General features: G+C 51.2%; 5 protein-coding genes across 5 annotated transcripts; 1 reads left to right on the forward strand and 4 right to left on the reverse strand.

The window, feature by feature from the left end:
- Positions 1-274: 274 nt before the first annotated feature.
- Positions 275-3,324, reverse strand: CGGC5_v005669 (uncharacterized protein; the record flags this gene model as incomplete). The annotated part of the gene is made up of 6 exons (XM_032024207.1): positions 275-689; positions 747-1,645; positions 1,701-1,838; positions 1,917-2,156; positions 2,221-2,545; positions 2,612-3,324. The coding sequence occupies 6 exons, from the start codon at positions 3,322-3,324 to the stop codon at positions 275-277; spliced, it is 2,730 nt and encodes a 909-aa protein (XP_031879059.1).
- A 681-nt stretch (positions 3,325-4,005) lies between these two features.
- Positions 4,006-4,830, reverse strand: CGGC5_v005670 (uncharacterized protein; the record flags this gene model as incomplete). Its single annotated transcript, XM_032024208.1, has 1 exon — positions 4,006-4,830. One exon carries the CDS (start codon positions 4,828-4,830, stop codon positions 4,006-4,008), a length of 825 nt encoding a protein of 274 aa, XP_031879060.1.
- A 1,351-nt stretch (positions 4,831-6,181) lies between these two features.
- CGGC5_v005671 (uncharacterized protein) lies at positions 6,182-7,586 on the reverse strand (the record flags this gene model as incomplete). Its single annotated transcript, XM_032024209.1, has 2 exons — positions 6,182-7,177; positions 7,239-7,586. 2 exons carry the CDS (start codon positions 7,584-7,586, stop codon positions 6,182-6,184), a joined length of 1,344 nt encoding a protein of 447 aa, XP_031879061.1.
- A 1,656-nt stretch (positions 7,587-9,242) lies between these two features.
- asqE-3 (Short chain dehydrogenase asqE) lies at positions 9,243-10,073 on the reverse strand (the record flags this gene model as incomplete). Its single annotated transcript, XM_032024210.1, has 1 exon — positions 9,243-10,073. One exon carries the CDS (start codon positions 10,071-10,073, stop codon positions 9,243-9,245), a length of 831 nt encoding a protein of 276 aa, XP_031879076.1.
- A 796-nt stretch (positions 10,074-10,869) lies between these two features.
- eqxH-5 (Cytochrome P450 monooxygenase eqxH) lies at positions 10,870-12,654 on the forward strand (the record flags this gene model as incomplete). Its single annotated transcript, XM_032024211.1, has 5 exons — positions 10,870-11,232; positions 11,277-11,367; positions 11,424-11,492; positions 11,551-12,150; positions 12,218-12,654. The coding sequence occupies 5 exons, from the start codon at positions 10,870-10,872 to the stop codon at positions 12,652-12,654; spliced, it is 1,560 nt and encodes a 519-aa protein (XP_031879077.1).
- Positions 12,655-12,662: the final 8 nt, after the last annotated feature.

The following is a 12,662-nucleotide window of genomic DNA, read 5'->3' on the forward strand; positions in this document are numbered from 1 at the left end:
CAACGACGGTAACCTTCACATATGTGAAGACTGCTTTAATAATTGCGGATTCTGTCTTATGGATTCCGATGAGCCAACACTAGCAGTAGCGAAATGCACACGTATGCGTAGTGTATTAAGATTCCTTGAAGTCAATCCTTCAATAGTGGTGCCATAGATGTGGCCTGCTGAAGGAATGCGACATCTAAGTCTCATGAAAACATTATTCCCAAGGCTACCATGAAAAAGAATACTTCATTTCAAGTTCCGTTATGTGAATATAAGACTCGAGGTGCTATAACAAAACAGAAGAAAACTGGTAAGACCCGGATCCCACGCGGATCTTCCAATTGGCCTTAGCAACCTGGTCAAACTCCACCGCCAAGACGCCTTCCTGCTCAACGCTTACATCCTGGCCTCCTTCTTGCACTTGGGTAGCGTTCAGTGACACAACACCAACGGATCCTACGGGAACTACAATGTCATAAGTCAAGACATTGTTGCTAAGCTCCCAGGCGGCGCCAGCTTGTCCAGTGGGCGTTAGGTAACTAGAAGAAGCCGAGGTCAGGTTGGCTTCCATTATGGGTTCGTAGTTGATCAGATTCCATCGAACGGCGTCGGCCGCAGTACCCAGCCCGCTGAGTCGCTGAATCCATATGCTCGGAGCCCCCATCATGAAATGATTATACGACGAGCCACGGCCGCCATTCCTGATAGGCAAGGTTAGCTTGACAGGAAAGAAACACATTGGCACTATCAGTTCTTACAGAAATTCCCAGAGACTCGTGGCTCCTAGCTCGATTGAATAGGAGTAACTGGCGAGACCTGAACTGCTAAGGCCTGGAGCGGTGAGCATCTTGAAGATAACGTCGCTCCGACCTCGGCCTTCGAGTACGCGAAGGAGGCTAGGAAGCGCGATCTCCCCGACGGTGGGATAGAAGGTAGTGTTCTCGATCAATGTCAAAAGCGACTCAAACACCAAGTCCTGGTATTCTTCCGGGACAACGCCCAAGTCGAGCGCAAGAGCGTTCGACGCCTGGATATTTCCAGAATAGTACGCTTGTGAGGTGGTGCCGGTGGTGTCATCGATGAACCATTTGTTGTGGAAAGCTTCACCGATACTGTTTGCCAATTCCTCCCACTCCTGAGCCTCCTCAGAGTTGCTCAGCCAGAGGGCAATCTGCTTCATAGCCGTCGCAGCCTGATGATAGCCAAAAGTATTGGTCAACCCGATAGGCACGGTGGGAGTTTTTCCATCGCCGGCGCCCCAGTCACTCAGTCCAACACCTTCAATTACCGAGTCGGTCGCTCGGCGGCCGAGGTAGTCCATATACGCAACCATGATGTCGTAATTCTCACTCAGAACCCTCGTATCGCCATAGTATCGATATAAGTGCATCGCAACCCTCATGATGGCTGAGCCCCAGTTCGGGTCGTCGCGAAACTTATCGGGAAACACATCGTACTCAGGTGCAGTGGTTGGGATCAACCCTGCCGAGTTGGCGCCGTACTGAGCTTGCGCATCAGCTATAGTATGCATCAGGTTGTAGCCGTAGGCCTGGAGGTCGAAGCGCCGGGCCAGTAAGTCGAAAAGCAAATGGTCTTGTTCCAACCAGCCAAGCTTCTCTCGGTGAGGGCAATCCGTCAGCACGCTATACATGTTGCTCTAGTGGTCTCGTTAGCGCATGGTACAGCGAGAAAGGAGACGTCCTCGAACATACCTTCATCGAGCGATCCGTAATCTCGTAAAGCTTGTTCAGGAACGAGTTGCTTGTTTGAACAATGCCAACTTCATCGTTAGTTGCCCGAATAACATAGCCGACCATATCGGTGAGTTGCGGTACCCAAGTTGTGTTTACCTGGCAGCTAGGAGTTAGATGTAATTCACGTAGAGTGTTTCTCCTGTTGACAAATCAAACGAACAGGGACAAACTCACACAAACATGCCGTAACCCATGATAACGGTAACGAACGCCGTAAGTCTCAGATTCATTGCCTGCTAGCGTATAACCGTCGAACACCGGGCTTCCGGTATTCGTCTGTGAAGGATTCCCGCCGACAAGCCTTTCTGCGGGCCAGAAGACGATTCGAGTGCCCACCTTGTCCGTTCCGTTCATGGTGAATTGATACCAGCCTGCAAAGTTGACGCCAAAGTCAAAGAGATAGCCACATGATCTCTTCAAGAGCATTAAAGGTTAGTCAAATATCACCTCGCATTAGATGAAACGGATCAGTGCTGACCTGTGTTATCGACTTCGCTGTGATCGTCTCAGTGACCTTGAGCTGCGGCGCGGTGGAGCTGTGCAGCTTCCCAGCACCCCCTATCGGACCGGTTGAAATATTGGCAGGTTTCCAATCTGAACGGTCTCCCTGAGAGCTTGACCAGTTGGGGATGCTTTTCCTGGCATCGTATTCCTCTCCACCATACCATGCAGCTTCGAGAAGCGGGCCGTTGGTTGTAGTGATCCACGTACCATCAGAAACCGCAGAGTTGCTGACACCATCGCACGTGTATTCGAGCTGAGATTTGAGGATGGGCGGCTTGGTCGACGTCGTGAACTTTCGGCTGAAGCCAATCGGTTATCGAGAGTCCTTTTTTGGATGAGGGGAGGCTGAATCGAGCTGCACTTACTAGCGGTTAAGCAGGGGCTTGTCTGAGTTATATATGCCTTTGCCAATAGAAACACCAATCACGTTGTCGCCCTCAGTGAGAAGGTCGGTGACATCGTAGGCGCGGTACAACACGGTACGGTTGATGGTAGAATATCCCGGGCCGAGGACTTCGTCGGACACTGACTTGCCGTTGAGCTCGGCGTAGAATACGCCTAGTCCGGTTATGTAGAGGCGTGCTTTGGCGACGGTGCAATTGACCTTGAACTCGCTGGCAAAGAGGGGCAGGGAGTTAACACCCGTGGCAAACTCATTGTTCTCGATCCACTGCGCAGTCCAGTCGCTCTCTTCCAGTAACCCAAGCTCGAAGGTGGAAGGCTCACTCCATGATGACGCAACATCATCCGCGTCCCAGGCTCGAACACGCCAGTATACTTGGTCCCGGGAACTGAGAGTGCTTCCGTTCCAAGACGCAAAAGCTTGCCTATCGCTCAGTTTTCCAGTATCCCACAAGTCGGGCGCATCGAAACCATCGGAGCTCGAGGCAGCCTGAAGTTGGTAGGACGTCTGATTATCGCCGCGACGGTCAGATTGGAGTCGCCAAGACAAGAGCGGGTTGGTCGCATGGATGCCGAGCGGCGTTTTCGCGCCTTCTGTACGGAGCGACTCCGGCTCAATAGACAGCGCAGAGACGACGGCGACCAACGCCAGGAAAAGTAGCGCACGAAGCCGCATCCTCAACACCGTAAAGATGTCGATGCCGTTGGTGAGGAAGAGGAATAGCTCTACACAATTGGGGAAATTCAGATGCAGAGAGCATGATCAGCTACCAGGAATTCAACCTGCGTCCTCCTATCATTTAATACGCATTGGCGATGTCAAATGGCGTGCCTGGCGGCAAAATCTCTACTCATTCATTCGGGTATTCCATCGACGATCTTGTCGGTTGGAGCTACCCGCTTCCCAATTGGGACAGCTATTCCCCGCGTCTCGGTACAGTTATCGGCGAACTAGGCCGCGGCTCTTTTCTCGACTTTGCAAATTTTGAGCCAGTCGCGGATAGGAGCGTATCTGAATGTTAAAACCCAAGTTTAGTAAGTTTGCAGTGCGGGTTCTAAAGTCATAGCCCCCAATCTCACATGTTGAACTTTAGAGTTGGCCTCCGTGATCAGTTTTCGTGCATGTTTTCTCACATAAATGTAGATTTCGCTCGTTGATTTGTCTTGAGTGTAAAAACTGGCCCAGCTTAAAGCGCATTGTCAATTTCCTCCTCGTCTGGTTCTTACATCCATCCGTGGTCGATATCATAAGCAACCGATCTCGGCGCTTCTCATTGAAACCTCCTCCAGGCTGTCCCGTAGTCATCATGTCTCCAAATCGTATTTGACTCACCATCATGTTGTTGGCTTGCCTGTCTCAAACCACAGCAGCAATAGTGTTGTCCTTGAATCGATCGGCCTCGCGCTTCAGCATGAGAATGCAGCTGGCGACGATGAAGGCCTCGGCGTCCTTGATGGTGGTTTTCTTATCATCCGTCCACATCCCAAGGTTCATGATCAAGCGGCCGCCATTGCCGCCCATCCAGCGACTGGTTCCGGGAGTGCGGAGATCCGCGTTGCGCACAAGCTGAGCAATCGGGACGCCGTGCTTGCCCACCTTGCCATTGCTGGCCAACGCCGGGGCGGCGTCGTCGGTCCGTTCCAAGACTAGAAGTGAGGATGCCTCAGAGGCTTCTTTGCGCTCGTCGCGCCCACCATAGCGCCACTCGAACGTGCCAAACGAAGTCTTCAGTTCCTGCGTGCGCGACATCATGTTGCGACTTTTAACCTCGACCACCTCGCACACGAGATGGTCCGATTCAATTGCCTCTTCCACGGTGGCAGCAGCTCCCGGGGACAGGATTCTCATTCTGGGACGCCGACCCGGACCCCAACGGTAAATCGTTGATATCAGAGGTGTCTGGCTAGAGTCGGACCCGCGGACGAGCGCGCAGGAGTTTGAGTTCTTCTTGAGCCGGATGGATGTGTACTCTAGCTCGCCAGAGCCAACACGGTAGACGGAGATATTTTCCAGCACATTGCCCGTGAGGGCCTGGTTCGTGTCGTAGCCAATGGCCTGGATGTCAAGTTGGCTGATAATACCACTGTCGCTGGGTGATACGAAGCTTCCCGAGGCGAGCGACTCCTTATAACCAGGAGGCGCGTCGCCGTAGTCGGAGTTTCCAGACGACACTGAGCTCATGATTGAGAAGATACAAAGATGATGTGGATAACACTCCTCAACTGCCGTACTTTGATGGAATAAGCTGTTTGACGTTTCCCAGGAATAAATTGAGCGCGTTTATCGTCTAGCGTTGAACGATTTTGAAGTGGTGATGATCTTGTTGAAGTGACTATAACCAGATAGATATGAATTTGGAGGTCGCTTGGCAAGAACTATATAGCAGGTTTGGGCACCAGTGACGCTGTGAGAGACAGATGGAGGCTATTCCCACTTTGGCAAATAATTGGGAGGCACAGAACGCCACTGGGCACTAAGCCACAAGCAGACAAACGAAGTCACTGAATGGATGAGACAGCAACCGCTTATTGGCAGCCGCTGGACTCCGCACTTGGTGCGAAAATGAGGTCGGCGGCGCAGGGATTGAAACCATTTCAGGCGACGTCAGACCCTGACTTGGTCGTCACCCGTCTCTTGACCAGTCCGGGTGCCACGTGCCGGACTTCCCGCATCCTCGATCTACGCGGATCGGTCTGCCTTGGCAAACACCGCCATCGTGGTCGCATAGGACTGCAAGTTTAATGTGCTGCGGCGAGGCTTTTTAGTCTAGCGCCTGTCAGCAATTACGAGCGCAAGTCTGTCACATTTGTTAGTGATGGGCCTTGTTGTCTTGAGGGAGATCTTCCAGGCGCATCGCTGGCTGCGCTACCATTTATCAGGAACTGCGACCCCTTGTCTCCTGTCAGGAACCGTGTACTGAGCATCCTTCATATCAAGGCGCTGACATATGCTGCCTTGAGTTCTAATGCTGCAAGAAAATCTTGCGACGTTGCGTAGGTTTATTTGGTATTCACCATTGAGATTACGAAGCAAGTGGTCAACTAGGCGAAATTCGGGAAGCATGAAGACCACCAATCAACCTGCTTGTAGTGCGGATACCGACATACTATCAGGCCCTAGCAGGAACGCCATCCTTCGACTGGGACATTATCGTTTCAATACCTTTGACTGAGGATTTGTTCACAGTACGAAGACTGCATCGGTCATCGTTGAGGGCTCCGTCGAAATTTGGAAACCAACAATTCAATTTTCGTTTTCCATGGAATGAGGGTTCATCGAAGCAATATTCACGTTTGCTCTTCCGGTAATCATCGAAATCCAGCTTAACGTTATTACATGTATCGCGGCATTTTCTCTTGGGCGCGAAACGATTAGAGACAGGTTAACTCAAGCACCGACGAAAGTCCCTTTGTAAACTTCAATAAGGTGGCGACATATTTGCTATTCGCGATTTATAGAACAAGAACTGTCCAGGAGCAGCCATAAGAAGCCGTTCGCCTCTGTTACTACTCACTGCCGCTGTAATCCGCTTCTAATGACAACGAAAAGCGTTTGCCATGCGAGGGTACGTCCAAGCCTTCTCATCGCGACGGGTGATGTTCCGCAGTGAAAGGCGGTCTCCGGTCACAAGGAATGACTGAGGAAACCAGTCCGGAAGGCCTGCAGTCGAGTTCAGGCCGGAGCTACCAGCCTTGATCATCTCACTGAGGGCACGCCCGCAAAGCCAGGCGAAGCACATTCCCTCTCCATCAAAAGCCGCCGACACCCATTCTCCTCCAGAAGTGGCATTCTTGGCGGGCCTCTTGGTCGCAGTCTCTGGTAAGCGTCCTACAAACGGGCGCGAATCGGACGAACTTCCCTCAATCCCAACCCACACACGCTTCGTTCGACCTCGCCAGACGTTGGCATCGGAAGTTTCGGGTAAACCCGTTCGTTCAGAACCCCACGTATCATATCCAAAGTAGTTCGGCAGAGCACCATTCAGGTACGAGACAGCCGTGTGACTTGGAGGGCCGCTGTCGCTGGGAAAGGTAGTGCCAGGCTCGTCGCCCTCGATACCGCCCCCGAACATCAGCTCCCCATTACGGGGCATCTGAACGATGTAGTCCAAGCCGTTGCGGAACAGCGACCATGCGCGACCACCAGGGAGGCTGCCGTTTCCAGTGTATGATGGCCAGCTTCCAGCCTTAGGAAGGCCGCTTCCACCGAGCTGGGCACTCATGTGCAGGCGACCTCTTCGAATAAGTCCTTGCAATCCCGGGACGAAGTGGGGAGTCCACGCATTGGTCGCATAGACAACGTTCTTAGCTAGGATTTTCCCACGATTCGTCGTAACCTCATAGTTGAAGTTTGACGAACCGACGTAGGAAGAAACACCCACCGCAGCAGTGTTCGTGTCCAGAGAAAAGCCGGGGTAGTCGTTCAATAGAGATTTCAGTGCATGCGTGATGAAGCGGTACGGCCAAATAGCACCGGCAACCTTCGGTGTTCCGGTCAGAATTCCCACAGTTTCTGAGAGCAGAGAGATCTGTTGTCGTCAGCACCTTTTCTCGGTAGAATGGAAATCCTCTACTACTAGGTGGACTTACATTACGAGCCTCTTCTTTCTCGAAAGCGGTCCACTCGTTACCAACATCAGGAACCTCTCTCTTCAACACCTGTAACTGCTCAATGGCGGTTTTCCATTCCTTTTCGTCAAAGAAGGCATCAATACTGTCCACTACACGAGCTTCAGCCGCTTGACGTCCCTCTTCAGGCAGAGAGTTGGCAGCCGATATCAAAGCATCAACGTGAGCAGACCGAAGTCTCGTTATTTTGGCCGCTTCAGCCTGAGATACGGACTGCTTAGCACCGGCGTACTCAGAGTAAGATGACGGCCTGATGTGACCACCATTCCTTCCTGTGGCACCTGAACAAGCTTGACGAGCCTCGATCATGGCGATTCGGAGTGGATTGGTGGCGTTATCTTTGAGAAGGTGCCAAGCGATGCTGGTGCCCGACATGCCAGATCCGATGATCACGACGTCGGCTTCCGTGGGGAGATCCTGAGACTGGTGGTTGGCAATACCGTCGAGAGGAGGGAGTTGCCAGTACGATATACTCGGATTAGGCGCTGGCAGGCCCGGATCCTAGGCTAAGAGCCCCGGGAGAAGAGGTAAAATAACAGTAAAGAGAAACTTCATGTTGATAAGAGAGCGCGGTGGGTTCTCTGACGCCCGTGAGAGGATAGTCACTGCGAGACATTTGTGCGAGTGGAAGGAAAGGTCGATATTTAACCACATTTCGATTTTCATCACAAGGCATCAACAAGATGCAGAGCTCAGGAGTACTACCAAAAGAGGCATTCTGTGCACCCAATGCCTACTTAGGCAGACTCGTTCCTTTCAGCTGCAGGTTTGCTGGAATACGAAGCTTACCTTATGGAAGTGGCGCTTACAACACAGGAGGTGGAGATTACAAGAAGAAAATGAACCGGTGGTTGCTGTAACGAGTTCATTCTGTCTTGGCGATACCACCTACAGCGTTGCACGCCGAAGTTCAGCATCTTATGTTTGGTGGATTGAGGCATCTGTAAAGCCAGCGTCGCGACGCATTCCGCGGGTGCGAATTGCGTTTCGCCAAAAACGGAAACAGTAAGCACGGGGCAGGGATCTGGCGGGCATTTCTCACTGGAACCATCGTTGATGATAACCTACGATAAGAGGGCGATCTTCTGGGGCATTTATAGTGGAACTGTCTGAAGGCTTGGTGAACAAAATCGTGCTGTTTATGGAAGGTGATTTTCTGGTGCCGCGCTCCTGGCCGGAGGCCGCGGGATTTTCTAGTTTGAGCGGATGCATACTAGCGGAGCAAATTGGAAGAAGGAAAACCATAACAACAGCAACAAGAAAAGGAGCAAGAATCAAAAGCCTACTTGACAGACTACCATCATCAAATCACGAGACTGGAGCCACGAAGATGAAATTTGACGAAGGGATTGAATATGACCGTTGGGCTTACTGTAAAGTAGATGGGTCAACTGTATGACCTACCAGCTCTTCGGCAATTAAGTTATGGAACCTTAATCAACTTGCACAAGGCTAATATGACAAATTACTATCATCATACATTGAAACACATTGATGGCGCAGTACTGAGAAGAAGACCCTTTCACCATGCATCCCAGGCCCCAAAAGGCTAGAGAATATTCCTGTTCTGATACGTTTGTTTTAGATGTTGTAGGCATAGTACGGATGTCCGAAACGACGCCTAGAGATAGACAAGACGCAACTCATAGCATAGCACTGGCAGATGTAGTTGATAGAAGTCAGTATGTCTAGCTCCCCTCGCCTTGAGGTTTACATCCCAAACGCAGGACAAATGGTTTTTCTGCTTGTTGGGAATTGCTAAAACGATTTCGCGCATATTGCACTTTGCCAATCAATTGAATCCATCTTAAGGCTGCATGCTGTGAGAAGGCGGGAACTTTTTGCTGCGATGATCTCCTGTTTCTATTACTCATCTGGAAGTACTAAGGTGAGCACAAATATTATCCGAGAGCAGTTCCCCTACTGTGAAAACCCCTACTGAGTGGGCTCGAAACTTCCTCAACATTATCCGAGAGCAGACATGACTAGTCGATTTCCTCCATTCGCACTGATAGCAGCACCATTTACCCAACGGGCCTCCTCGCTAGCAAGGAACCCCACGACATAAGCAATATCATCCGGGACCCCAATGCGGTCGGCCGCCGTTGTGTCTCGAATTTGCCCTTCCATATACCCTGCAGGAAGCAGATCCTGACTGTTTTTGATCGTATCAGTCGCCGTCAGACCAACAATGACACTGTTGAAGGTAGCCTTGGTGGCCTTGCCGAATTGCTCAGCGAGCGAGCGCGTGTAGCTCTGAAGGGCAGCTTTGCTGGCTCCGTAAGTCATGGTGGGATCCAAGTTGGCCTGATAAGCCAGCACACTCGATATGGTAACAACTCGGCCCCCGTAAGGTGGCAAATGCGGCAGGACAGCGATGGTCAAAGAGATAGGGGCGAAGACATTCGCCTGCATCACTTCAAGAAAGACCGGCAGTGTTGTGTTGCTGACTGGCTGCACTTTGGAGGGGTCGCCAAGGACGGCGTTGTTGACAAGAATATCGACCGACTCGGTGGAAAGGTGCTCGAGAGTCTGAGAGACGACCGTTGTTCCAAACGAAGGGTCAAGAGCGTCTGCTTGGATGGCGACGGCGGCTTCGACTCCGAGCTTGCGGCACTCGTCCAGAGTGTCCTGTGCAGCTTGAGAGTTGCTTGCAAAGGTAATAGCCAACTTGGAAAGACCCTTACGGGCTAAGTGAAAGGCGATAGCCTTTCCGATGCCACGAGATGCTCCGGTGACGATGGCGGTCTTGCCAACGAGTGACCAAGGTTCTTGAGAGCTGGGAGCCGAAGTCATGTTGGCGTTGCTGAGGCTTCAGGGATTTGGACTAAAGATTGAAAGTTTGATGGCAATTTTGGCTAACAAAAACTGAGAATAAGAACTGACAGGAGCCAATTTAAAGACAACAGTCTCGTGCGGGAATAATTCTTCGACCAGCCATGGCTCTACAATATCTGAACATCTCCAAAATCCGCTCGACGTATGCCTGCGATCACAGCGGAGGAATCGCGGAGCGGGTGCTAACATGGAGCATGCGGAGCGGAGCTGGCATATCACAACGGCACCGAGAAAGGAAATTTCGGCCGGGCTCCCGGCAAGAATGGGGTTCAGCTGGCGTAGTTGGTATTGGTCGCCGAAACTCAAAGCCTCGCTCCACAACTACCGTCCTCTTGGAAAAGAAACACCGTGCGTAGCCGGCATAACTCCCGACCGAATGACCCCACGATCGACGTAAAAGTCTCCGAATTATGAGTGGTAACGACGGCACTTCGGGGAGTTGACGGTATCCGTCTTGCTACGACATGGAAGGAATAATGTGCAGTGCCGGAACAGTTGCGCGGACTTCAACCGAGGGAAATTTCGTAAAGCATCGGACTTGAAGATTCGTTCTGCATGAACTCAATCCGCATCATTCATCACTGAAGTTGATCAGACTTGGAAACTTTCGCCTGTGATATTTAGCCTTTCGATGTTGAAGTCGGGGTATGTGGGAAAACCTTTTCTTTGAGCTTAAGTAGATATATAAAATAGAACGTCCCGACGACTTTTGGAGGAAAGTACACTCACGACAACAACTCACAAAATTGGAAAGATGTCAGCTAATCATTTCTCGAACCTGGTCCCAGATGTGTTTATTGCGTCTACGCCCACCGAGAAACCTATTCACTATATCGTTACCGGATTTCTCCTCTTGTTAGTTTTCTACACAGTCGCCGGCTATGACCAGAGTCTCCCAGAAGTCAACCCTCGCAAGCCACTTGAAGTTACCAACCGGCGTCGTATGAACGATTTCGTCCACAATGGAAAAAGACTCATGCTTCAGGCCAAAGAGACTTTTGGGAAGAACCCGTATAGGATCTTTTCTGAATGGGGCAATCTTGTAGTGCTTCCTGCAGACTATTTCCATGAGCTTCGAAATGATTCGCGCTTAGACTTCATAACCCCATCCAATGACGTAAGTATTTTCGATGCTATGTTCTATCTGGCTAATGTGCGTAGGATGGCCACGGCTACATTCCTGGCTTTGATCCATTCCTGGCCAAGGAGGGTCACCCACAAATGGTGACAATGTATCTTACCAAGGCTCTCAGTTAGTATATAGACTTCGTAGCGTGTCGGTGCCCTTGTGCTGATATGGCTTCACAGCAAAGTTCACCGAGCCTATTTCCAACGAAGCCACGATTGTTTTGCGCCAGGTCATGACTGACTCAACGAGTAATGCACAATCCAATCATTTTACACATCTCAAGACATTTCTAATCATAATAACTAGATTGGCATGGTTTCGTACCTCGAGACGAGATCATCAAAATTGTTTCCCGTCTATCCACCAGAGTCTTTATGGGTGAAGAGCTCTGTCGCGATGAAGAGTGGTTGAGAGCCTGTGCTAACTACACCGTCACTGCGTTTGGCGTTGGGTATCAGCTTGGACAGTATCCGAGATGGTGTCGCCCGCTGATACACTGGTTTCTTCCATCGTGCTGGCAAGTCCGCCGGCTGTTGTCCAACGCACGTCAGGTGCTGAAGCCTCATATTGAGAGACGAAACGCCAAGAAGGCACAGGCAATCGCGTCTGGGGATACAAGTGCGACTTTCGACGATGCGATTGAATGGTTCAGTCAAATCTTCAAGGACAACTACGACCCAGCCACCCAGCAGATTACCCTGTCGCTCGTCGCAATACACACGACAAGTGACCTGCTCCAGCAGACAATGGTGGATTTGGCTCAGCATCCAGACCTTTTCGAACCTCTACGCGAGGAACTCGTGCGCGTGCTAGGAACGGAGGGTCTGAAGAAGTCGGCGCTTAACAACTTGAAGCTTATGGACAGCGTACTGAAGGAGTCGCAGAGGCTGAAGCCCGCATTACTCTGTAAGCTTGTCTCACGAAAGCTCATCGAGCTTGCCCTGCAGAACTGCTGCTGACTTCTGATTGGCAGGCACATGGCGTCGTTTGGCCACTGAGAATATTGAGCTCTCCAGCGGTTTCGTCATCCGCAAGGGACAGCGCGTGATCATCAATAACACACACATGTGGGACGACGAGTGGTATGATAACCCGGAACAATATGACGGATACCGCTTTCTGCGCATGCGCAACACCGATGAAGAGAAGCATGCCCATCTCGTGAGCGCCAGCCCAAAGCATACCGCGTTTGGATATGGCCAGCATGCCTGCCCAGGCAGGTTCTTCGCTGCGAATGAACTCAAAATTGCCGTGGCCCATCTGTTGCTCAAATACGACTGGAAGCTGGCGGATGAGACGAGAAATCCGACGCCTGTGCCCTTTGGCATGGCGTTATTGCCGGACCCCAACGTCAAGTTCCTGATTCGGAGACGCAAGGAAGAAATCGATTTGAATTCGCTGGAGTGCTAAACATGGGA

Source organism: Colletotrichum fructicola (assembly GCF_000319635.2).
Source record: "Colletotrichum fructicola Nara gc5 chromosome Unknown KSG_Nara_v1_contig03, whole genome shotgun sequence".
In the NCBI taxonomy this organism is placed as follows: domain Eukaryota; kingdom Fungi; phylum Ascomycota; class Sordariomycetes; order Glomerellales; family Glomerellaceae; genus Colletotrichum; species Colletotrichum fructicola.